The 27,753-nt window shown below is 35.2% G+C and overlaps 1 protein-coding gene and 1 pseudogene across 5 annotated transcripts in view; one reads left to right on the top strand and one right to left on the bottom strand.

The window, feature by feature from the left end:
• SOS1 (sodium proton exchanger, putative (NHX7) (SOS1)) overlaps positions 1–16,886 on the bottom strand; it is a 36,582-nt gene extending 19,696 nt beyond the window's left edge. For 2 of the 5 annotated variants that reach the window (XM_088103988.1, XM_088103989.1), the window contains exons 1-12: positions 16,197–16,880; positions 14,966–15,016; positions 14,681–14,772; positions 14,204–14,281; positions 13,976–14,133; positions 13,710–13,811; positions 13,516–13,633; positions 13,350–13,402; positions 13,213–13,278; positions 5,450–5,494; positions 5,222–5,274; positions 4,701–4,885 (exon numbers count right to left, since the gene is read on the bottom strand). In XM_088103988.1, the coding sequence (XP_087960114.1) occupies positions 4,701–4,885; positions 5,222–5,274; positions 5,450–5,494; positions 13,213–13,278; positions 13,350–13,402; positions 13,516–13,633; positions 13,710–13,811; positions 13,976–14,133; positions 14,204–14,281; positions 14,681–14,772; positions 14,966–15,016; positions 16,197–16,434 (1,239 nt within the window). In that variant the 5' untranslated portion in view covers positions 16,435–16,880. Of the gene's footprint in view, positions 1–4,700; positions 4,886–5,221; positions 5,275–5,449; positions 5,495–13,212; positions 13,279–13,349; positions 13,403–13,515; positions 13,634–13,709; positions 13,812–13,975; positions 14,153–14,203; positions 14,282–14,680; positions 14,773–14,965; positions 15,017–16,196 lie in introns of those variants that run through there. The other 3 variants (XM_088103986.1, XM_047299949.2, XM_088103987.1) reach the window with 3 other exon arrangements.
• On the top strand, positions 5,989–7,219 carry LOC148205966 (uncharacterized; annotated as a pseudogene).
• Positions 16,887–27,753: the final 10,867 nt, after the last annotated feature.

Below are 27,753 nucleotides of genomic sequence, written 5' to 3'. Positions count from 1 at the left end.
CTTCTATACTGGTGATAACATCCATTTTTACCTAGTTTTATGTGTCTATTGTCGTCAATAAATCAACTTTTTCCTAGCTTCAATCTTGTTTTATCCTTAAGTTTAGTGTGTTTTGTATTTTAGTTGTTTTATGCTTGTTTCACCACTAATCTCTTCGTTTAAGTGTGTGAAATAAATGAACAGGGAGCAATTCTAGTGGAGGAAAACAAGCAAGAACTCAAGTGAGCATGTTTTGGACAAGAAAACATCAATTTGAAGCAAATACGCGTTGGGCGCCATTGGGATCACACCCAATGCTTCAATTACAGAGTATTGTCAAACTATCTAGGTTGAACGACACATTCGTGGGGCTAAGCGCCACCAGTCCCTTCACAAGTAGCACACAACGGTTGAAAATAGCGTTGAACAGTGGTTTGACAAAGAGCTCCTTTTACGTTTTAATAGATGGTGCTGATATGGCCCTGAGCGGTGGCATCGGTGACATATTAAAAAGGGGTATATAAATATGTTTCTCGCGAGGCTTTGGGAGATTCCCTCCTCCCACACTTCATTCTTCACCTATAGTGACTGGGAGAGGCCCTTGGAGGCTATTTGGGGTGCTAAGAAGCTCTCCCTTCTCCTCCTTGGGCTTCAATCTTCATCAGTGGTGATTTTGCTCCTTTTGGATTGAGGAGGAAGATGGGTCACGAATTGGAGATGGAAATGCAAAGAGGAAGCGCGATTGGAGCACGGAGTAGAGGCAAAGAACCTTGGGGAAGGGCGTGCATCATTCTTTGGTTTCAATTTCTTCCTTATCTCTTCAATTTGTAAACTCTAGGTTCTCCACCTTAGAGAGCTAACCTTATTTGTTGAGACTAGATGTAATAAACTGAATCTTGTGTATTTTGTGATGTTAATACATATGTTTTTCCATTTCAAAGTGAGTATTGGATTTTTATGCTTAATGTTTGTTGGGGCTTGATCATCCATTGCTTCATTATTGGTTCTTGAGGTGCTCGAAAATGTCTTTTGAACCTAGAATTGAAATTGAATACCAAATGGAGCTTTTATCTAGGGATAAAACGCGATTCATTAGTAATTGAATACCAAATGTACTTAATGCATAATTTCACTTGTTGAGGATTCAAGGAATTGAAACTTGATGAGTGATCATAGATTGGCAGAAGATTGGTATTTAGAATCCATGGGTGTGTCAACAGATTTGGAATTCATCAACTCAGTTTCCCCCCAAAATATCTAATGTATACTTCCTTTGAGATATAACAATACCATTTTTTGGATTGTGCTACCTCATTACACAAGAAATATTTGAGTTTGCCAAGATCTTTGGTCTAAAAATGGTGACGAAGATGTTGTTTCAACTAAGAGATGCCATGGTGGTCACTGCTTGCTTATAAGAACAATACCATCAACATATATTATCAAATAGACACATCCAACACTTGAGTGATGATAAAAGACTAAATGATCTGTCTTAGTACAACACATACCATATTGTTGAACAACACTACTAAATTTTCCAAACACTGCAAGACATACCAAATTGTGAAGACTACATACCAATCCAGAAGATTCCCCCTGAACAACAAAACTTGGAGGTTCCTCCATATAAATTTCTTCGTGCAAATCTGTTGTAATTAGAGAAAATATCTTTAGAATCTTTCTAATTAGAAGATATAGATATATAATCTTTTATTTTATTTTGTTTTCCTAGTTTCCCTATTTCTCTTTTTTGGAGAATTAGATTATTAAAAATAGAGGATATGAGAATGTATTTTTCATGATTGAGAATAATAAATCAGTCTTATTTTTAACTAAATCTCCATTCAGAAAAACATTTTTCACATCCAGTTGGTAAAAAGGCCATTGTTGAAGAGCTACAATGGCTATAAATAAGTGAAAAGAACCCATCTTTGCCACTGGAGAAAAAGTATCACCATAATCTACACCAAAACTTTGTGTTTAACCTTTGGCCACAAGATGGATTTGAGACGGTCAATAGTACCATCAGGACCAACTTTGGTAGCAAAAACCATTCTGCAACCAACAATATATTTCCTAGACGATAATGAGATGAGCTCTCAAAGTTCCACTGTTCTGAAGAGTACTTAGTTCATCAATTATGGCCTGATGGGCTAAGACATGACCTATAGATTTGGGAATTGACACAAAAGAAATAGATGAAAGGCAAGTATAAAAAGGTGGAGATAATTTATGGTAACTTAAAGTTATATAATGAGGAAAGGGATCACGGGTAGAATACCTTTAGAGAGGGCAATTGGATGGTCATATTCAGTTGTCGAAATTAGAGGACACAAAGGAGTTGACACTAGAAGTGAGTCATTTGGTGGTTGTTAGGAATGTAGTCTTCGACTATAAACCTAAAGTGGTGGAGGAGGAAGAAAATCTAACAATAGACTAGGTACAACAAGAGGATAACAAACAATAGGAATACTGGTTGTAATAGATGAAGATACACAAGGAGTATAAAGACACAAGTAAAAGGAAGACTTATTGAAGGTAACATTTGTACAATTAAAATAGCGGTTAAGAGGATGATAGAAACACTTATATCCCTTTTATGATGGGTAAATCCTAAAAAAACACTTTTGTGTAATTTAGGAGATAACTTATTAAGACCAGGACTAAAATTATGAACAAAACATGTAAACCCAAAATCTTTAAGAGGTAAGGGATGTAGAGGTTCATGAGAAAATAAAATATAATGAGAAATTTTGTTATTTAAAACTGAAGATGGAATGCGATTAATAAGATAAAATGTAGTAAGAATAACATTACACCAAAATTGTTGAGGAACCTCACCATGAATTAAAAGCGGGTGATTAATAAGATAAAATGCAATAAGAATAGCATCTCATTTTGTTGAGGTGTGTAGGCACATGAAGTTTGATGAGGCCATAAAGTGTTTAAAAGAATAAGAAAGGAACAAGTGGAGGTGAATCAAATTCCTCAATCTGCAGGACCAACAACTAAACCAAATGGTAGTACAAAGTTTGGGAAAAATCTGGTGTACACACTAAAAGGAAAGGCCATTCCACGATCTACTCGTGTTCAAGAAACCAACCCTACAACATTACCCAAGGTAATTCCTTTTGATCCTATAAATTCTAACTCTATTGCTTGTGATGAATTTCCTTCTGAAAAACCAGTTGAATAGGTAGATCATAATTTAAACCTCCTAATTACTCTTAGAAAAGGAACCAGAACATGCACCAAACAACATAGCTACCCCTTGACAAATTATTTATCCTTTGAAAAATTCTCACCTACCCATAAAACCACAACTACAACTTCTGTATCTAAGGCATTAATTGACAAAAAAATGGAAACAAGCCATAGACTTGAAGATGAAGGCATTCGAGAAAAACAATACTTGGTAGCTAGTCACCCTACCCCTTGGAAAAAGGGTTGTTGGGTGCAAGTGGGTTTATACTATGAAGTACAAGGCCGATGGAAATATTGAGAGGTATAAGGCAAGGTTGGTGGCCAATGGGTTCACCCAAACATATGGAGTGGATTATTTAGAGACTTTTGCACCAGTTGTAAAATGAACACGATTCGAGTAGTTTTGTCATTGGCAGCAAACTACGATTGGGAACTGCAACAATTTGATATAAAAAATGAATTCCTAATAGGGATCTTGAAGAAGAAATATACATGGAGATACCACCTCGGTATAGGGGACAGATTAAGGCCAACATAGCTTGCAAACTAAAAAAGGCATTATACGGGTTGAAACAGTCACCTAGAGCATGGTTTGGGAGATTTACAAATGTTATGATAGGTCTTAAATACAAACAAAGCCAAGGGGACCATACTTTATTCATCAAACATTCTGATTCAGGGGGAGTAACAATACTATTGGTCTATGTGGATGATATCATTATTACTAGGAATGGTAAAAAGGAAAAACATAGGTTGAGCCAATGCCTTGCTAAGGAATTCGAAATCAAGACTTTAGGTAAGCTAAAATATTTTCTGAGGATTGAAGTAGTCCATTCCAAGAAAGGAATCTTCATATCCAACAAAAATATATCACTGATTTGCTACAGGAAACAGGTAAAACAGCCTGCAAACGAGTAAGTACAGCCTGTAAACCCTTGAATTGTGGGATTGTTATACTAGTAATAATATTAGGATACAAAAAATATAACAAATTAAATACATGGAAATAATATCTAAATTTTTGTAAAATATATTTTGACACTCCCCCTCAAGCTACACCAACTATATTGGTTTTCAACATTTTGTCATTTAAACAATGACACTAAATAGGAATAACAGTAATGAATTGCTGATTAGCACACCATAATAACCCGGTCTATTGTCAGGCACAAGAACAACTACTAATTTTTACAATTTCTAGTAGCAAGTATGCATTTCTTCTTCTACAAATCTTAATGTTTTGGGATGAGGAATATATCTCAATATTGCTATTCATGCACTGTTATTATTCCTATTCCATAATCAACTCCGTTTTTATAATTGTTCCATGTGCACTTTTGCTTTGTTAAAGAACTTTACCTATTTCCCTCTCTCTTTTTAACTTCCCTTAAAGTAAGTTCTTCATTTCACCGGAAAAAAAAAATCCAAAAAGAACCTAGCTCACTTGTAAACAATCATAAGTACAGATAATAAGGAGCTCTCTAAATATGCATTATTAGTCAAAGAATACTTGCCTTAACTGATAATGAAAGTGCCAAGGCAACTGCCCCTCGCAATCCTGACCAGATGAGAATAATAGCTTCTTTCCAATCCAAACCATATCCAAAATATTTAAGAAAGGGAAACAATACTCCAACAACAATGCATCGAGACACTTGTACATAAACATAGAGAAGCAAGAGGTGGGTCCATGATGTTCCTGAAACAGACCCAATAATTTGTAGTCACTCTTCTTGGCATAACAACAACATTAAGATGATAGCAAGAGCAATGCAAAACATAGTGCTTAGATATATGATTTAAAGGTAACAATTTAAAGAAATTATAGTCTATCTATGGACTTGCCAAACGCCCCCACTAACTCAGAGTACATAAAAACTATGAAATACAGATTCATCAGCACATTCACCCAAGATTGTTATTAAACTCCCATTTATTTAACACGATTTTCATGTATTTGCATTCAATATACTTCATCATGGTACACATTTTCCCAATATGAGAATATATGAGTTGATTCTTCAAGTAATACTACCATGATAGAAAACATTGTTGTCACCAAGTATTCCTTCAGCTATGACAACTCCACTACAAAAAGAGATGAAATGAAAATATTAAGGGAAGTGATATACCAGTAAGAATGTCCTACATTGTTAAACCAGAAAAAAACATATTTTCTATCTTTTCAATCCAACACCATTAAAATCCTGTTTCACAAGTTATATCAATTGATTATAATTTAAGATTCCAACCAAGCCCTTACCTCAAAATGAAAATTAAGGTATTAGCTATATAAGCAATCATTTCCCTGGACAAAATAAATAAAAGGATTAAAACAAAATTACATTTGGCTACAAACTATAAATAGAGAAAATAAGAGGATATCATATGACAATATTAGGTGGGACCTTGCTGCTCCAGCAGGCATATAGTAATTAACTGTTTTAGCTTCAAGTTAGAATTTTATTTTCTTGTGTCTATAGATATAGATTACTAAGACGGACAAAAAATCAATACATAAAAGAGGACAGGAAATCTACTTAATTAAACAGAACACTAATTTATTATTGAAGAGGACAGAAAATCTACATCAAAAAGTAGATCCAGACTATCTCTCCGCATGTCAGATCCCCAAAAGTGTATTAATAATAATTTGTTCAAGCAGATGGATTGTGGGGCTGTGGGGCTGAGAAATTGTTCGTGTAGTCTCGACATTTCATACTATGGAGATTCCACATCGACTAGCATTATATAAGTGGAACATAATGATAGGTTTAGTGGCCAAGTTTATGTGAGAAGAAATAGAGGAGGCAGGTAGTTATAACTTCCTAGTAGGTAGTTATAACCTCCTACAGTTGTGTGTGTCATTATCTTTTATATTTTCTTTATGTTAGATGATAGTAAGTAGTTTTTTAGTGGGTTGTAAAAGGAAAATTAGGGAGAGACCGGTCCTCTCGAAAGACCTGGAGCATTGTATGTTGAAGTTCTTCTGTTTTTATCACTTGGGTATAACAGTTGTGATTTTCTAATTAAGTTCTTTTGAGTAATTATTTATTCATCTATCTAGTGAATTCTGGATACCTATCAAATTGGTATCAAGAGCCTCTTTCTTGGTACTGTGAGGGCGTGTGGGGAGTATGGTGAATACAAGAATGGAATCTAGATTAGATGTTGTGGACAAGATGCTGCAGGAATTAATCCAAGATAAGGAGAGACAGGAAAATCAGTCTCATGAGCGCTTCTAGCGTTTGGAGGACATGATTAGAGGCTTAACAGCCGTGGTTGAATCGCTGTCTTGTAGTGCTACAAAGGGTGAAACTGCTTCAGTGGTGAATGTTGGTCAAGGGTCACGTTGGGAAGAAGAGACAAGTCATCATTTGTCTTCCTCAAAATGGAGGAAACTGGACATTCCAGTTTTTGCAGGGGAGGAGGCGTATGGTTGGACTCACCGTCTTGAACATTATTTTCGATTGAAGGAAGTCAGTGAGGAGGAACGCATGCAGGCGGTCATAGTTGCTTTGGAAGGGAGGGTCTTAAATTGGTTTCAGTGGTGGAAACTTGCAATCCAAATCCTACGTGGGAAGCATTCAGGGTGGCAGTTGTCCGCCGTTTTCAACCCACGATGCTTCAGAATCCTTTTGAAATTCTGGTTGGCTTGCGGCAATCGGGGTTGGTGGAGGAGTATATAGAGCAATTTGAACAATATGCTGGGTTTTTGAAGGGAATTCATCAAGATTATTTGGTTGGCATTTTTTTGAATGGGTTGAAAGAGGAAATCAAGGCTGAAGTTAAGTTGTATGAACCTAGCACTCTTCCAGAGTTAATGATGAAGGCTCAAATGGTTGAGGAAAAGGTTCGAATCATCTCAAAAGGTGGCCCTTTCAATGTTCAACGCAATAACAATGTCTCCAAACCTATTTCAATGACTCGCAGTTATTCAAAGGATGGGGGCAGTTCACTAGGCTATAATAATTCCAGCAGAGGTCGGGGGGACAGCAGCGCTTCTGGAGGAATGTTTCGTAGTGTCAATTAGTCAAATCGAGCGCCTTTTCGAAAATTGTCTCAAGAGGAAATACAGGATAAGATTAAGAAGGGCTTATGTTTTAGGTGTGATAAGAAGTTTGGTCCAAGTCATATTTGTCGAAATAAACAATTGCACATGTTGCTTATGTCTGAGGAGGACTTATCTGGACTATATACCCTTCAACCTCCTATTGATACTCAAGAGGAAGGGACAAAAGAGATAGGTCAGATTTTACAACTATCTCAATGTACCATGGCGGGACTTACAACCAGGAACTCCTGGAAACTTTGGGGGACGATTGGGCATGAGAAAGTAGTGGTTTTGCTGGATTGTAGAGCCTCACACAATTTTATTTCACCAGATCTGATTGCCAGATGTGGGTTACATCAAGAACCCACTCTTCCATTTGTGGTAGAGGTGGGTGATGGACATAAGGTGCATTGTCAGGGGAAGTGTCATGGTTTTATTCTAGAAGTCCAGGGCCTGAAAATTCAACAAGAATTTTTTTGTTTTCACATTGGGGGGTGCAGATGTTATCTTGGGCTTAGAATGGTTGGCTTCTCTAGGTGAGGTAAGGGCTGATTTTGGTAATTTACGATTAACAATTGGTAAGGGGAACGACGAGCACATCCTTGTGGGTGATCCCACTCTTTCCTAATCAGAATCTTCTTTGAAAAAGCTGGTGCGTGATTTTAAGAACAATGGCTCATGTTATGTAATTAAATGGGACCAAGAGAAGGAAGAGAATGGTAGTACTGTTCCTGTACAACTTCTTCCCATTTTGGAGTCCCATAATGACCTTTTTCAAGATCCAGTTGGCCTTCCTCCCAGTCGCCCTTATGATCATGCTATACATCTTCATGAGGGAGTATCTATTCCTAATCTTAGGCCCTACAAATACTCTCATCAACAAAAGAATGAGATTGAACACTTAGTTAACGAAATGTTGCAGGCGAGAATCATCAAACCAAGCATCAGTCCTTATTCAAGCCCCATCATATTGGTCAAGAAGAAAGATGGAGGGTGGCGGTTTTGTGTACACTATCGGGCTCTCAATAAGATCACTATTCCCAACAAATTTCCTATTCTTGTCCTAGAGGAATTGTTGGATGAGTTGGCTGGTGCAACCACATTTTCAAAATTGGATTTAAAATCTGGTTATCATCAAATTCTCATGAAAGAGGAGGACATTGAAAAGACTGCTTTTCGCACCCATGAAGGCCATTATGAGTTTTTGGTTATGCCTTTTGGCTTACTAATGCTCCAGCCACTTTTCAGGCTTTAATGAATCAGATTCTTAAACCATTTTTAAGGAAGTTTGTCCTTGTTTTTTTTTATGACATACTGGTTTATAGCCCTACTATGGCTACTCATGTGACTCATCTACAAGAGGTTTTAAAGTTGTTGCAGTGTCATCATTTAAAACTTAATCGTAAGAAGTGTATATTTGGCCAACTACAATTGGAGTATTTGGGTCACATTGTTTCCAAGGATGGTGTGGCTGCAGATCCAACTAAAGTGGAAGCTATGACCAATTGGCCAGTTCCAAAAAATGCCAAGGCTTTGAGGGGAGTTTTGGGGTTAACCGGATATTATAGAAGATTTGCAAAAGGGTTTGTCAAGTTGCCAAACCTCTCACACAGTTATTAACTAAGGATGGATTTTGCTGGACGTATGAGGCCCAACGGACATTTGACGCATTAAAGGGTGCTGTTCCTAAATTTCCAGTATTGGTTGTTCCAGATTTTTCCAAATCTTTCACCTTGGAAACAAATGCTTCTAGCAAAGGATTGTGGGTTGTTTTATTGCAGGAGGGTCGGCCTTTCTCAAACCTTGTCTCACAGGGGTCAGCAAAAATCAGTTTATGAGCGGGAGTTGATGGCTATAGTCCAAGCAGTTCAGAAATGGAAACATTATCTCATGGGCAGTCATTTTGTTATCGTTACAGACCAAAAGATCTTGAAATTTCTCACTGACCAGCGCTTACTAACAGAACAACAATTTAAGTGGGCTCCCAAGCTAATTGGCTATGATTTTGAGATACGTTTCTGCCCTGGCAAGGAGAATCATGTGGCTGATGCTTTGTCCAGGAGACAATATTTTATGGTTGTATCTTTGTTTCAAACGGATGAATGGGAGACTTGGGAAGCTGAAGTCCAACATGATCCTAAGTTGGTTGCTCTCATCCAAGAATTATTGTTAAATCCAAAAGCTCGTGAGGGGTATGAGTTGAAGAAAGGAAGGTTGTTCTACCATGGGACATTGGTGTTACCTAGGAACTTTTCTTGCATTCCTAGTATCATCAAGGAGCTGCATGAGTCTCCTATAGGAGGCCACAGTGGGTATTTTAGGACTTTTAAAAGGGTAGCAGGGGTATTGTACTGGGAAGGGATGAAGCGAGATATCGAGGAGTTTGTGATGCAGTGTGCAGTATGTCAATGCAATAAAACAGAGACATTGGCCCCTGCAGGTCCGTTACAACCACTACCCATTCCTACACAGGTCTGGTCAGATATTTCTATGGACTTTATTGGGGGTCTACCCAAGGTACAGGGCATGGATACTATCTTGGTTGTGGTAGATCGGCTTACCAAATATGCCCACTTTTTGGCACTTGCTCATCCTTTTACAGCAGTTCAAGTGGCTAACTTATTCATCAAAGAAGTGGTAAAACTACATGGGTTCCCTTCCACAATAGTTTCTGACCGTGACAAGCTTTTTCTAAGCACTTTTTGGCGTGAATTATTTAGACAGGCTGGCACCAAGCTGAAGTTTAGCACAGCCTACCATCCCCAATCAGACGGCCAAACAGAGGTTGTTAATCGTTGTTTGGAGATTTATCTAAGGTGTATGACAGGGTCTCAACCCAGAAAATGGCCATAGTGGTTGTCCTGGGCTGAATTCTGGTTTAATACTAATTATAGTGCCTCTACAAAAATGAACCCTTTCAAAGCTCTCTATGGCTGTGACCCTCCGCTAATTTTCAACGGCAATACTATTCCATCTAAAGTTCAAAGTGTTAATCAACTCCAACAGGAACGTGATGCACTCTTACAGGAGTTACGGGCAAATCTATGCAAAGCACAACAGTAGAATCGGGTTCAAGCTAATAAGCATAGGAGGGATGTGGAGTTTCAAATTGGCGATGGGGTTTATCTTAAATTGCAGCCTTATAGATTAAAGTCCTTGGCCAGACGACCAAATGAAAAATTAAGTCCAAGGTTCTATGGCCCCTACAAGGTGCTAGAATGTATAGGGGTAGTTGCTTACAAGTTAGAACTTCTTGCTCACTCCAAAATCCATCCAGTCTTCCATGTGTCTCTCCTCAAGCGCGCAATCCACCCAACAACTCCTATTCAGGCCCTCCCATCTGCCCTAACAGAGGAATTAATCCTTGATGTTTATCCGCAAGCTCTTTTGGATACCCGATTCAATAAGGATGGTGACTTGGAGGTTTTAGTCCAGTGGCAACATCTCTCTTTTGAAAATAGTTGGGAAACAGCAGCTACCATCAGCAAAGAGTTTACTTCTTTTCACCTTGAGGACAAGGTGAAACTTCATGGAAGGGGTATTGATAGGTTTAGTGGCCAAGTTTATGTGAGAAGAAATAGAGGAGGCAGGTAGTTATAACTTCCTAGTAGGTAGTTATAACCTCCTGCAGTTGTGTGTGTAATTATCTTTTATATTTTCTTTATGTTAGATGATAGTAAGTAGTTTTTTAGTGGGTTGTAAAAGGAAAATTAGGGAGAGATCGGTCCTCTCGAAAGACCTGGAGCATTGTATGTTGAAGTTCTTTTGTTTTTATCACTTAGGTATAACAATTGTGATTTTCTAATTAAGTTCTTCTGAGTAATTATTTATTCATCTATCTAGTGAATTCTGGATACCTTCCGCATAACCCTCATCTCACAAGCTCATTTTATGGAGTTGAGTTAGACTCTAAAAATCTAAGATAGTATCAAAGTCTATCTTAGCAGTTTTTGTTAGGCCTAACAAGTCACCCACTATTTGAATGATACCAAACAAGTCATAGATATCAAGTATTGCAAAGTTCATGTTCAAGATTGTTAGAATAGGTCTTAAATAGGCTTTATGGAAAAGTTGTTGTCTACTCTAGATATGACCTTTCTTATTCTTTTCTCTTCTCTCTCATCAATTGTATTTGAACTAAAAATGTCATCATAATATAAGGACCTAAGAAAGGGAAATCAAGCTTTCTAATACATTTTCTCCTTTTTTTGTATTATCCCAAGTTGGTATCAAAGCAAGCTTTTCCATATTCTGGCATTAATTGCCAACTTGAATTAATAGAACTATCCACTAGTTTACAATCAATCACACATGTCTCTTCTAGGAAGACTAGAGAAAATTTCCTTTGAGAAATTACAACACCTTCTTCTGATTAGGCTATTTCAATGCCCATAAAAAATATTTGAGACTTCCAAAATCTTTGGACTAAAACTTATGCATAGTTGTTTCTTTAACCAGAGAGATTCTAGCAACATCATTTCTTGCAATGACCATAACATCAACATACACTATTAAGTACACATTGTACAACAATAGAAAAAAATGGTTTGTCTTGTGTTTTAACCCAAAGGTTTGAACAATGTACTTGAACCTTCTAAACTAAGCATGTGGAGATTGCTCGAAACCATAGAGAATGTCGCAAAGCATATTAGACTCCCCTTAAGCAACAAACCTAAGAGATTGCTTTATAAAGACCTCTTCTTCTAGATCACCATGCAGGAAAACATTTTTAATATCAAATTGATGAAGAGGCTAATAACAAATGGTAGAGAAGGATGTGGTGGAAAAGGTTATCCTCAATGTATTGTAAAAAAATGGGTCATATCCAAGAAAATTGCTACTACCCCATGGTTTCCCTGAAAAAACAACCAATGTCTCCAAATTTGAGGTTGTTGAACCAAAATTGTTTTTTATGAGGAATGTCAAGAATATTTGTGGTGCAAATCCAACTGCCTAGCACAATCATCTACAATTCCGAATTTGTCAAGAGCTTTCATTTCACAATCAGTGAAGAATCAAAGTCCATGGATAATTGAAGTGCTTCTTATCATATTTATGGTAATACCTCTTTGTTTTCTTCTCTCTCCTTTCCTAAAAAGCCTCATTCATAACCCTAGCCAATGAATCTAAAGTAGCTTCCCAAAAATTTGGTCTAGCTTTCCTTTATCCTTCTTTAAACTCAAAACATGTTCTCTGTGTTCATGTATGTCCTTTCAATCTCTTTTATTTAAGTCAATCAACCAAAACCATTGAATTGTTCAATAACCTTTGATGCCAACTCTTTTTTTTTTTTATACAGGAATGTGGTAAAAGTTGACTAATTGGAGAAGGACATGAATCTAGAGGCTTATACTACTTTGACACAAGCTCATTTGTGTCTTGTTTTGCATCCCCATCTCCTAAAGTTTTACATGAATGCTTAGATCATTCTCACTTGTTAAAATTAAAGAGATGGTTCTTGAACTTCGTAGACTTCAAACTTTAAAATGTGAATCATGTTAACAAGGAAAACACGTTCGGTCTTCTTTTCCTAGACATTTTGAATCTTGATGTAACTGCTTTTTTGATCATCCATTATAATATTTTTGGGTCAAGCTGTGTCTCAACTTTTGGTTCTAGATATTATTAGTTTTATTGATGAGTATTATAGATGTACTTGGATTTATTTAATGAAAGACTATCTTGAACTTTTGTCTATCTTTATGTCTTTTTTTAATGATATAAAAAATCAGTTTGGCAAAGTAATAAAAGTTCAAAGTAGCGGTAATGCTAAAGAAAACTTCACAAAATCTAAAGTTGAGTGATAGTGTTTAGAAAATTAATATACTTCACAAATAATTTGTTTTCATTGCTTTTGTATCAAAGGTACACAGAAAATTCTTGTTCACAAAAAGTGTACACAGAAAATTAGAAGAAAAAAAACTCTTATAGATGAATTTAATTTCTACTCACGAGGAAAGTGAAAGGCCTACCAAAAGTGATGTAAGCTTTGTTGACTTTCACCCTTAAAAGCTGTCCTTGCAAATGCAGCATAAAACCTGTAGAAAGATTTCAATAATCAGGTTTCAAAAAAGAGATATTAGTCATTGCATACTAAAGGTCAACTTACATTCCCAAAGACATCACCGTCAAAACACCTGAGACACCTGAACCCTCCTGGGCCTGTAATAGATTTTGATCATTAATTTCTTCATGCACAAGATTGAAGTAACTTAAGATAACACCAATACATCCAAGAATAAAAGATGAATCCAGATTTTTTAAAGGGTACTTACAGTGAAATAAGCAATGTAGCTAACAGCAAATGTTAGAGCAATTTCAATCACTGTATCATTAAAAATAAACCCTAGCCACAAAACAGATGCAATCCCAAAAGCAAGACCCATCCCTACACTGGACCGAGCAAACAGTCAAATGAGTGAAGATATCTTTTGACATTAGTGCAACAAAAAAGTAGGTGAAAACCTACGCTCCAAGTGAAACTTGTGCTAGAAATTTGATTATAGCAGCCCAATTGAAGGTCTCTCCAAGAACCATCCGATAGAAAAGAGTATAAACTACAATAGCCGTCCTGGACAAGAATGAAGATTAAGCTTTTGGCAAATGCAAATACAAAAAGAAACATACATTTAAAAACCATCTGTCACTTCTTACAATATAGACTCACTTGGAAAAACACAAATTCATTTGAAGAGTAGATGTTAGTTAAAGCAGTGCAAAGAGTACTAAAAATACCCATCATTCATCAAGGATTCCCCTTCAATTATGGTGCTTAGTTTTTTGCTGGCACCAAGATCTTTCAATAAAGCCACAACAGCAACAGGATCTGTTGCACTCAGAAGTCCCCCAAGCAACAGTGATGTTTTCCAACCCCAGTTGTATGGAAAAGTAAGCTGTATCATGTCAAATGATCTATAATTATATAAGAGAAATGATGAAATCTAAACACATGAGCTCACATACCTTCATGACAACTCCAAGACAAACAGTTGAAAGCGCAACACCAGGACCAGCTAGTATGATCATTTGTGCAAGACACCTCTGCATTCAGCCCAAAGTGCATCTTGTGTTGGTAACATTTAGCAATTGACTTATATTATTACAAAAATAATATCTAGTCTGCTCCCTGTTTAGCAGCATTTAATGCTAGCTATGTCTAACCTCGTGGATTTAATTTTTTCATCTTCCATCGTGATAATTATGAAATAGTTATTTGGTCTCATTTTGTGCATTAAAGTTTTCAGAGTAATTGAATTAGAAATAGTTAGTTTCTTGCTCAGCTTTTAAGTTCATCATCTTCTTTAGTTTATATACCTTTTCTTAGAATATTTATATCTCAGTTTTCTTACATATATAATATAGGAAATTATCATGACAGAGAGAAACCATCACTTATAAACCACTACAAAATTGTACTCAGAAGAATCCAAGAAAAGAAACCTTAATTTGGTGAACTTCCATTAAGAATGAGCTTTCAAACAGGAGAGCAGGAAGAAAAACAGCTAACAGAAGGTCTGGATCAATCTCTGACCCTGCATATAAAAAATATCAATTACTTCAATTATTTTTAAACAAGAAGCTGAAGAATGAAGCTTATTAAATTGGAAATATTCTAAAATTCCAGTATACTCAAATGCTCCAAGGCTGTACATTGAAAAGCCTTTTCTTTTTAATGCTAAGCACACAAGTTTCAAACTGACTAGAATAAAAACATAACTAACTTACAAAGACGAATTCCATCTCCAATCTTTCCCAGCCGATGATGAGTACCATATTCTGTTTAGAGATGCACCATTAATCAGCCAAGTTATTAACATTAAATAAAATAAAAAATATATATTATACGAGAATGCCAAAAAGGAGTAAGCTTAAATGAAAACAACAGTTAAGAATACTGTTCAAAGGGAAAAAGTTAAACAGTGAAGAAGGCCTATCTTTCAGCAGTCATATAGACTGGCAGAAAATAGTTTTCCATCTCTAAGAAACCTCGGAAAGGACCATTTTCTTAGGAATAATTTCCATAGCCAGGATTTGAATTGAGAAATGCAACATTTTCCAATATAGCAGGAAAGTTTTCAGAGAAACAGGTAACCTCTGATGAGGCAAAGAACGGACCAAAATTATAAAAAGAAATGATAATCAACATAGAATAAGTTTAATACTTTCTACTAAATATAAACCTAAAGAAAAAATTTTGACAACATTTTCTAAGTCTTTCAAGTCTCTTTTAGAATGTCATCAAACCTGGTGAGCTAGGTGACGTTTCTAAGTTTTGTACCTTAGATTAGATGGTTATGATTGAATATAACTAGTTACAACAATATGAGTCAGTAATTTACAAAAGAATTCCATGAAAAGATCTTGTCTGATCTATATTGAATTCCCATGATTTTCTGCATATGTTTAAATGTCTACATGTCCTCAGTTGGAGCTTCAAATAAGAAGCTCAAAAAGATCAAATCAGAATTAAATAAGTAATGTATATAGAATCAAGAAAAAGTAAAAGTTCAACTATTAGCAGTTTATTTCCCATTCACTTCCTTTGCTTGCAGGTACTCTCTTTTTCTTCTCCAAACATGGTGAACAATACCATCTCGGCCCGATGTTCTTACAAGTCTATGATTGGGATCTAAAGATTAAAAATGAACATTTTTCAACATCCTACCCGATTCGTTTAAATTCTATTCAGTGTTTGACTAAAACAGGAAAAGGACAAGTTCAAAGGGTGTGTCCCAATTTTTCTGCAGTGAGTTATCGCCCTCTATAGAAAGTCAACACCCTCAGATGAAGCCATTGGACACTAAAAGTTCTGTCTTTTTCTTTGCTCTTTAACCGTAATCACACCAAACCCAGCCAAAGAAATCCAAGATTAAGTGGTTCATTCTAGAAAGTAAACTATTATAACAACAACAACATCAACAGTAAAAAACGATGATAAAAAAGCGAAGGGTAGGACCTATAGATCCAAGTATAATGCCAATTATGAGCAAGGCAACGGTGTAAGGAACTCTAGTCCCACGCAAGAGGTGCCTACAAGCAATCCCCAGAGCCAAACTGAGACCAAAGAAGATTACTGCATCTGCTGGACTGGACTGTTCCGATGAAGAGGAAGGAGCAGAAGCATCAGAGACAACAGAAAGGGAAAAGGAAAGGGAAAGCGAAACGGGTTGTTGCTCTTGGTGTAGTAGCTCCATTTGCGGCAGTGGTGATGATGAGAGATGAGCTGGGAAGTCCCTATTATCAGGTTCCTGAATTTGGATCAACCAGAAACAGAGACACGTGCAAAAGAGAGAGAAGGTTGCATTTTGTTTTTTTTTCCTGTGAAATCTAGCCGCTGAATGAAGAGTGATGATGTTCTACACGACAAAACAATGTGGCGGAGATTATAGTTTGTTGACTAATGACTACCTCAGCACAATCAAATCCTTCTGAAAAAAACATGAAGTTAGAGAAAAATTGTACTACTGATATTGTTGCTTAGAGAAGAAGATTTCACGTTCCAATTTTGAAATGAAATGACATAAGTTGGGAAAGTATACTTTATTAAAAATAATTAGTTAGATTTTACTATAAAGATGAGTTATCAAGAGAACCAATAGAAAACTTATGAACAGTCTATTCTACTGGTACTCTGAAATACGGAATCTTTTTCCATTTCCATCTGTTAGCATCGTGCACAGTAAATTAATGGGTAGAGCATCTCTATGGGCACTAATGAGATACTATGTTTTTTTTCTATAAATTTGAAATATCGTTTTCTTCGATCTTGAAAATTAAAAATTTATTTATTCTAAAATTAAATGTTTTTTTTTATTTTTAAATTATTATAAAATATTGTGTCTTGTTTTAAAAAAAATCATTTTATCATTTAAAACATTTTCCTATAAAATTCATATTTTATATATATCATTTGTTAAAAAAAACATCTTTAAATTTTTCTATCCGAACACAAGCCGTCCTACCTTTAAATGCTTATGTTTGAACACAGGTCGTCCTATATGATTACTTTTACTCGATTACAAGTCTACATATTTGAATGTTTCTATCCGATCACAAATCGATCTTATAAAAACAACGATTGACTGCTTCTACCTGGATATAAGGCGACTTAAATGACCACCACTACTTAGGCATAAGTCAATCGGTTCAACTATTTTATAACTTAGCAAAATATAGATCGAACAACTGGCTTATGAGATAAATGGGTTATTAGGTCCACCCAAGCCCATAGAGGTGGAGCCTACAAACATCATAATTATTTTATAAATAGTACAATCATTGAAGTCAATGATTTACATTCATCATTACAAACATCATAACTATTATGTGTCACATTCAACTAACTTGAGTGTCAGAGTGTCTTCTATTAGGCCTTAATAATTCTTGGTCATGTTAGACCTCAACACATCTTGATCTTGTTTGACCTCTCATCTCTTGATCTTGTTTGACCTCATTGGCTTTTGAGCTTGTCTTGACGGTTCTCAACCTTGCTTAGCCTCAACTACCCTCAATCGTGTCTTTAACATGTCTTCACCTTATTTTACCTCTTCAACTCTCATTCTTGTTTAGCCTCAACTGTATTCGACCATATTTGACCCTGATAACTTTCGTCGACCTCAACCATACTTGTTTTTCCTTTCTAGCTCTGGATCTTGTTCAGCATAAGCAATATCATATATGGGTAAAATGTCTAGATTAAAAATGTTGTAAATAATCAAAGTATTTGGTTTATGCTTTTAGACAATTAGTTTTGTTCCATTCATTGTTTTCTGTACTGATACATGTACACTCGCATTAACGAGAAAAGAGCCCTAATTTTCTCTGCATTACCTGTGTCTGTATATCCTGTGTTTGCTCGTTTTATCCAACAGGAAATAAATTGAACTCTGGGGAATTTTAAAAGTTGGTTGAAAAGTTTATTTTGAATTAGAGATATCAGAACTCATATTTTGGAAAAGGTGGAGATTTTCAAAGAAAGGAGGCAACAGATAGGGTTCTCCATGGCAGAAAGGGAAAAACGAGAAGAGAACGAAATTGAAGCAAAACAGGTGAGTAAACTCTAGATCTATGTTTTATTGTATGCTCTGTGTGTTGATTTCTTACAGTACTGATGAAAAATATGAAACCCCATATATATAGGGTTTACCTGGTAGAGGGAAAAAGGGAAAACATTAAAACTCTAACTGATTCTAACGGTCCCAATAGCCTCCTCTCAAGCGGGATGGTGTATGCTCACTAATCTGAGCTTAGGAACGATGGATCGAAACCTAACTCGATGAGAAAACTTAGTGAAAATGTCGGTTAATTGTTCATCTGAGCGAATGGGGAGAAGGCACAAGAGATTTGCCTTAATCTTTTCACGTACAACATGACAATCCAGATCTATATGTTTTGTCCTTTCATGGAAGCTCTAGAATCAAATTTACCTCTGTTGATCTCAAGTGTAGAAGCAAAACATAAACATCCAAAAGTTTCTAAATTGAGATAAGTGGGAGGTGTACCATACATTATATCATGAGGGGTTTTTCCATTTAAAAGATGAGAAGGAAGCCTATTTATGAGATATATAGCATGAGTCATAGCATAAGACCAATATGCATTAGGAATATTTGATTGAAAAATAAGGCTACGGGTTGTATTTATACTATGTCATCCAATTGTGAGAATGTCTCCGACAAGCAAAAGTAGGTACTAGTAGGCAGTATCCTGACCCAGCGAAGAACGTGATTATCAAATGATGGATGCAGGTTTTGATATGGGAAACATAGTATTTGATACCCGATATTCAGTACCGACTAATGAACATTGAACTTACCCCTTCAATAGTACAATCGTTGGTATTCGGTGGGTAAACCATCCTTTGGAGAGTATCTAGTGGTTATCTTGTCAGTTGTACTAATTATAAGTTATATGTTACTAGGTACCCGGTAAACGGTATCCTATTAGTGTCTTATGTAACTTGTTTAAAGGTTGTAATTGGTAGGACCGAGGGGTCTTCAACCACATACAATACACCAACTCCCTAGTCTTTTCATGTCTTGAAGGCATGCAAAAAGTGTTAGTATCCGATTGAGGTAAGGTGTCAGTGCTTGATAGTCGGAGTGTGAGATTTTGCAAAGAAAATTTGTTATCTTTGGCGACAACCCTATGCGTATAATAGCCCCCTAGCCTCGAGAAGCGTAGCGACGAAAAAGTTTGAATGATGGGCGGTCAAATATGAGGGGATGTGACTGATAGGAGTAGGTATAGTGTGAAAACCAAAGTAATGGATGTTGGAAACGTTTTGAAGGTTTGAGAATTCCTTGGAGGGGAAGGAATAGTTTGGAAACCGAAGGATTGCATTCAATGAGATGTTTTGTGGGTTGTTTTATGATGGGTTTGACCTATTAGGTCAGAACATGAACTGTCACCATCACATTATAAATAGGAGGTGAGGTTGACCATATTTCGTCACCAAGTTATTTAAGAGCTTTGTTGTTTTCGTGATTGTGAGAGAGGTGCATTGCTTCTGAAGTGTGAAGTAGTCATCCATTGCAAAAGGTATGTGGGGATCTAATAATGGCAATAAGGCAGGTAGTCAAGCGTCAGTCATCAAATGCAACATCCTCCTTAGGTTTGGGAGTAAGCATAGAGGTAATCGGCTATAACATAGTGGACCCCTTAAAAGAACACGCCGAATCTGAGTGGAAGAGGAGGGAGGGGTAAGATTGAGTCGATGTCTAGGTCCAAATATAATTTTTGCAATGTGTTTATTTGAACTGGATGCATCAATTTGTTGTTTCATTTTAATTGGCTGATATTTTGACGGGTGTTATTGAATTACGTTCTCAAGACACCAATTTGATGGTAGATTAAAATTAATTGGTATGTATGATTCACAGTCTTTGGTTTTAACTTGCTGAATAGTCTTTGTTTGCTTGGTTTTAACTTGCTTCAAAACCTTAGTTTCCTTTTTTGACCTTCTATATTGTTTTTTGAATTTAATTGTCTTGTGTAGAATAAAATTTACCTTAGTTTATCATCCTAAGTTCGCTATTAAAGGGTGTTGTTCTTTACATAGTATGACTATTTGATTTTACTTTCATTTTTGTTTTACCCAAGTTCCCCTACTAGGTACAAGGTGTACAAAACATGGCCGAAGTTCCCAACCATCGTGGGTGGATGTATGACTATTGTTATAGTGGAAGGAGAGATTTGAAGGAAACTTTTGTTGATGGAGTTGAAGAGTTTGTCCAGATGGTGGTTGGATATGCACGAGTTGACTTAAATTGACAGATGGTGCAGAATTGATGGGTTGAATATGATTGTTATAGTCTTATTATGAATTGATGTTGTTTGGTGTGATGGAATTGTAATAAGGACTTAACTACTATGATATAAATGTTATATTGATGATTTGGTGTTTATTTTGGTATTATTTTGAATACATTGATCAATTTATGATGATGTTGTAAGGAGAGTTAAATCTCTATGGTTATGATTGTAGATGTTGTGTATTTCCTAGATCACGTTATTTGGTTTAAACGATGTGGTTTTTAGTGGTGTAATTCATGCATGAGGGGTAGAGTTCTCTACTGGTGTAGGTGTGGTTCTTGGGATATGTTGCTTTGATTATACTCATGGATGGTTTGGGTAGTAACGATTTAGAACTGCAAATAGGATTGCATAAGGAGAAAACCTATGAATATAGGGTTTGCAAGGGGTGTTTTCTTTTGGGTGCATTGTTGTTGTAGAGTAAGTTCATTTAGTTCAGATGGGTTCATGTGAAGCTAATAGTATAAAATGTATGGTTTTGATCATTAATGTGCGTGAGTGCATTAGTTTGGGTACTAGCCTGAAGCTACCATATTATAAACAGTGTTTGTTATGATGTGAGAACAGTACATGATGTTTTACAAAATGTTAGGTTATACGTTTGGTTGTTGTGTTATTTTTAAAAAAGGTACATATGGATATGCGTCACTGTTGATGTGTTGGAAGATTCTAGGTTATTGTATGGTTTTTTGTGATGTCCCCAAGTAGTGAAAAAGTGTTAACCAAATGATGTGATGGTTATGTTGTTTTCTTTGATGCACTTTATGTTGTAAATAATTATAATTGGATTAGTTTCTTTGCTACATATTAGTAAATGACTACAATGTATTTGAATAGTGTGTTCTTTGTGAAATTATAATACTTTGGATGAAAGATTGTGTTAGTGAGTATGATGAGTTGATATTGATGGTTGTACTAGATTCATTATGCATTATGGGTGATTCATGCTAGTATGAGTTATGGAAGTTAAGAATGATGTATTTTTTCTATTGAATATGATTTAAAAAGTTGGAGCATGATAGTGTGTCTTGGGTTACAAATGGATGTTTGAAATATTGTTTGGATGAATAATGTAAGCATGATCAATTTGTAATTAGGTGCTAAAACTTGTACTTGATGTCATGTCGATGAATATTTTTTTTTTATAAATTATAGATGGTTGTTAAGTAGGCATATTTATTTGAGGATCTATATGTAAATTGTCTTAGAATTGATTTAGTTTTATGGTGAATCTTTGTAGCTTATTGTTTGCATGATGAGAATATACATAGAGTTTTCTTGCTATTTATAGTTGTGCATAAATTATGGTTTTGTTGTGTATGATGTAAAATATATTAAGTAGTTTGTTGTGATGTTCTTTTGATCTGTTCAAAAATTATTGTTGTTATTGTATTATGAAAATTAGGTGCTTAAAAGTTTATGTAATTTTAGGGGAGTTTATGAAGCAATTTTCGGGGACGAAAATTCTTTTCAGATGTGGCGAATGTAAGATCCGGGGAAAATAGGAGAATAATTTTGGTGCGCTTATATATTTAAAAGAGATAATAATATTAGATATTGTAGATATTTTAAATGATATATTGAGATATTATTATATATAATTAGATATTTATGGCTAGATAATAATAATATATATATTATTGATAGATTCATTATAATAAATTAGAATAAAAAGTATTAATGTAAGTGAGAAAATAATAGAGATAGAGTTGGGTGGATTCATAAATACGAAGATATAGAGAAATTGGTGATTTTGTGTTTAGAAACCCTAAAAACTCTAAATCATAGAGAGAAAACAGAGGAAGAAAGGAGATTGACGTTCTGGGAGAAAAAGAGAGATAGTGACAGGAAACTCTTAGTGTAAAGGAAGATTGATGGTGTTTTAGGGTTGTAGACAAAGCCTTATGATTGGCCAAGGTATGGGGAAGCTTAACTTTTTTTGTTTGTTGTTGTATGCCATGAATTATTGATTATCTTGATTGTTTCATTCTAGTTTTGATGCATATGTACATAATTATGATTATGATTATGTGTGGTTATTATTGGGTAAGAGTTTGTGTATGCATGGGCATAGGGTTTATGTAATTTTTGTGATGGGTTTTCCCTTTGAATGTAATATGTATGTTTTGTTGGGTTATCCCAACATAGGGTTTGATACTAAGGGAGAACAAAATTATGATGCTTGGGAGTTTTCATGTAAATATATGTTGTAAGTGTTGGGTTATTGGGTTCTCTTCCTATGTGGAGAATAGGCCAAATAATGTGGACCATTAGGTCTCACTTTGTTTTAGTGGAGATGGGTCAGATCAGTAGAGCATATTAGAGTCATTTGAAGAGAGGGAAAAACCAAGTGAGAGAGAAATGAAGAGAAGAAGTCATTCCCGCATAACATAAAACCTACACTAGTGTTTTCGTTGTTGTGAAGTCTTTCACTGTTGGATTAGGCTGATATTAAGTGATAACCGATTATCACAATGCATTTGGGTAAAAAATGGCAAAGTTGATGAAAAATGGATGTGAACCAAGCCTGAGGAGTTGTGGAGCATGATGATAATCAAAGATTAAGTTAGTGGTTATGTTTAGGGTCAATTTGACTTGTGGTTGAGAGTCAAGAATGAGTGAGTGTTGGGATGTACTTGAGTATGTGATTGATGAGCATGAAAGTGGAGGATAAGTCTACTTGTTATACCTCGTAAATCCTATTTTTATCTGCTGATAGTTACTTCCTTTTGCTTTGTGTGCATTGGAAGGAAATGATCTGTAGGGGAGGCAACAAATGTCCTATAGAGGAGGCTACAGGTGGGCTATAGGAGCGGCTATAGTTGGTGAGGTAGGGTACAAGAGTGAGATGGACTATTCCCACTATGATATTATGGTACGGTGATGCTCATAGTGTTGTTTATGATTAGGATAATCATGATGATGGTGTATCTATGATGATGATCATGGTACTTGAGATGCTCGAGGTTATGGTATGTTGGTAGTGGTGTTACTATAATGGTTATAGTAAGTAGTTAGCATGGGTGCTAATGAGTGGATAGACCAAGGGTCTATGTGTGAGATGTTAGTGATGACATCAAGGGTTAGAGATCAAGGATCGATGATCGAAGTTCAAGGATCGGGGATGAATGATCGAAGTACAAGGATCGGGGATGGAGGATCGAGTAATACAATATGATTGAATTGTTTATGTTAGAGGATTAGGAATCCTATTGTTACTACTACTATGTATGAGGTGTTTGATTATGATTGATATAATCAGAATGTATGTATATTGTTGTGTGTTTGATTATGGTTGGTATAATAAGAAGGTATGTATCTTATTATGTGTTTGATTATGGTTGATATAATTAGTATGTATGTATCTTGTTGTTATCATTGTTTTATCGGTAGCTTACCCCATACATGATTGTGTTTGTGTGTTATACGTGACCAAACAATGTTACAGATGTTCCAAAGGCGTGATTGACTTGAGAGAAGATGGGAAATAACCTTGAGATTCATTTAAAGCTATTTGTTGTACAAGTTAAAACAATATAATTGGAGTATTTTCTTCATTATTTTATTACTTGAAATAAAGTAACTGGATAAGATTTTCTTTAAGTACGTTTCCACGCAATGATAAATTTTGAATTTTACCGATTTTTATTAACCTGACATCTCAGCAATCGGGGCATTACACAAATTGTGTCTCCTCTGAAATCACAAGCAGCCATGAGCACCACCACATGTGTTACCTAAATAATAAAAACCAAAAAAAAAGTTTTAGATTCAAATAGTTCTAGCGACAACGAGGGCGAATGATGGTCAAGCATGGTAGATATGATTTCTAGTGTCTTGATTCATTTGTGGGTTTATTCTATTTTGGAATGAAAATAGAAAACCATGGAAAGGGATGAATTGGAAATCACTTTCTATATTAGTTATACTTTAAACAACTATAGAAAGTTTTCTTGTTTATTACAAAAAATGTCATCACATCACCTTTTTTTACTAGTTATAATTAGAATTAGTATAAAAAGTTTTCGTTTTACTAAAAAAATGTCACCGCGTTTACTTTCTATACTTGTTAATTATAACTATAATCGGTATAAAAAATTTTCTTCTTTGTTACAAAAATGTCATGATGCCCACTTTCTATACATGTTATAACTATTACTAGTATAAAAGGTGTTATCTTATTTATAGTTATGTCACTACACAAGTTTTTATATTTTGTGGGTTATAATCAGTATAAATAGTCACTATAATATTTTTTTGGACTAGTGCAATATTCACAATAGCAAAGGTCTTGCCTAATATGTGAACGTCATTTAGACTTTCCTCGAGCTTTTAAGCAGAGCCCTCGAGTAACTCACCTCAACTACTGTATGGGACAGAGTCTTTGAGCAATCCACCCTGCCACCACTAACCTTTCTTTTCTTAAACCTCTAGAAATCAACAAAGAGGCCTTCCCCAAGTTCGAGTGCTCATATTTTCGTATAGACTAGGTTTAGATCAAAGTCTTTTCCCATTATATCTGTATAGAAAACAAAATGAGTAGCAAGGATAAGTTTAAAACATTAAGATTAGGATATATTTCCTTAACCAGGAACAAACAACGAGATTACTTGGCATAGGGAACACATATGTAATATTAGCTTCTTAGTCACCAAGAAAGTTTTTTTAACACCTCTATATCTACCTTATCCTCGACATTGGGGAACTAAGTCACCCTAAATTTGAAATTTTAGGATCTTTGCCATAAATAGGTGTCAACACCCAATTTTGTCTGGATAGATAAAATTCATCACAAAAATAAATAAATAAATAAATAAATAAAGAATAAAAGTAAAAAATACTATTTGTTTTACTGTTTGCACCCCTAAATTAACTTTTTAACCTTTATCCCAATGGCCCAAAATAATCCAACACTTTTTTACTTTCTCACCACCCTATTTTTCTTCTCACACCTCACTCTCCACATCACCTTCCCCATCATCCACCACATCACCCTTGACATCACCTACCTTTTTCATATATTATTACATTTTTTTATAGGCTTAATAACAATTTTGGTCCCTAATTATGTTAGTTGTGTTCAAAGTAGTCCTCCTATTTTTGAGTTGTTCAAAGTAGTCCATGTTTTTTAAAAATGGTTCAAGTTGGTCCTTTTTTGTTGACGGCATTAAAAACATTAACGATATAATGTCCACCTTAGCCAATAATGAAAAACCACAAATTGCCACATCATCACAAGCTAGCACATCATCACATATTTTCACATCATCACCTTCTTTGACCAGAAACCCTAATTCCCCTTGCCTTCCCCTTCCATTTTCACCTACCATCTTCGCTGGCCACCACCTTTGCCACCGTCAGCCTTGCACCACCAACGTTTAACCTCGCACCAGTAACCTCGTGCCATCACCTCCAAGGTAGGGACTCAACTTCTCCACCCATTAGTTGTCAGTCTTCGTCCACTTTTAGACCACCACTAGTTTCACCGCCAGCCACTGTTTCTACCATGGCCATGACCTTAGCGTTCAACAAGCACCATGGTCTCACGTCTTCTTTTCCTTGAGCCACCATCACCAATCTTCTCGCGCAGCCATGGAAAACCCAAAAACTCATCATTCCTTTCATCGTAAGCTCCATCGTAAAACATCCATGGCCACGACTTGCAAACCAGAAACACAACGGCACCCAAAACACCACCGTAGACCACCTTCATCCAAGTTGAGAAATCTCTTCTCGTGCTCCTTCGTCAAACCAAACCTCCATATCAAATCCCTAAAACCACATAAAAACAGAAAATCCCTAATTTGTTCAGAACCCTAATCGCCAAGAACCCTAAAATCGCGAGACTAAAATCGTGAGTTCATCTTCTCCTTCACGAAGAACCCATAAAACCCGACGTTGTCATGTAATTCACTTGAGCTTGCCACGTAATGAATAATTGGACCGGTCATTCAATATTGAGTAAGGTAAACATTACGTCGTTAGCGATTTTAACGGCATCAGCAAAATTGACCAACTTGAACCACTTTTAAAAAAATGGGACCACTTTGAGCAACTCAAAAATAGGAGGACTACTTTGAACACAACTAACGAAACTGAGGACTAAAATTGGTATTAAGCTTTATATATATATATATATATATATATATATATATATATATATATATATATATATATTCATACTAACTTTTCTAATTTTTCCACTTACCTTTTTAAATTATATTTTATCCACCTACCTTTTACATTATTTCTTTTACTTATTTTTCACCTTAATTTTTTCTATTCATTTTTTTATTATATTTTATTTCACCTAATTTTTTCACCAACTTTTAATATTATTTCTTTCACTTATTTTTCACACTAACTTTTACTATTTACTTTATTTTATTATATTTTATTTCACTTAATTTCTACACTCACTTTATTATATTATTTCTTTCACTTATTTTTCACATTAACTTTTTCTATTCACTTTTTTATATTTTATTTCACCTAATTTCTCTGCCCACTTTTTATATTATTCTTTCACTTATTTTTCACATTAACTTTTACTATTTATTATATTTTATTTCATCTAATTTTTTCACTCACTTTTTATATTATTTCTTTCACCTATTTTTCACATTAATTTTTTCTATTAAATTTTTTACTATATTTTATTTCACCTAATTTTCATATTAATTTTTTCTATTAACCATTTTTTATTATATTTTATTTCACCTAATTTCTCCACCAACTTTTATATTATTTTTTTCACTTATTTTTGACACTAAATTTTACCTTTTACTTTTTTTATTATATTTTGTTTCACCTAATTTCTCCACCAAATTTTTATATTATTTCTTTCACTTATTTTCCACACTAACTTTTACTATTTACTTCTTTTTATCATATTTTGTTTCATCTAATTTTTTTCACCCACTTATTATATTATTTTTATTTATCTACTTTTTGTATCCATAACTCTATAAATACTCACATACTCTTCACTCCATTTTTCACACACACACACATCTCTTCTCTCCCACACATATACACATATCTTCATATACATACATCTCTTCTCCCCTACACCATTACTCTTCATCAACATCACATTTGTTCTCCCCTATATCCCCTTTTTCACTTACATCTCGGTTGGACTATCATTGCTTTTTTCCATCTAGGTTCTTATTCCTTCACCTTTTCTTTTAGTTTGA

The sequence above is a fragment of the Vigna umbellata genome, chromosome 1 (genome assembly GCF_029865625.1).
Source record: "Vigna umbellata cultivar VRB3 chromosome 1, Vumbellata_1.0, whole genome shotgun sequence".
In the NCBI taxonomy this organism is placed as follows: Eukaryota; Viridiplantae; Streptophyta; class Magnoliopsida; order Fabales; family Fabaceae; genus Vigna; species Vigna umbellata.
The sequence above is the reverse complement of the archived record's forward strand: the minus strand, read 5'-3'. Positions and strand labels throughout refer to the sequence as shown.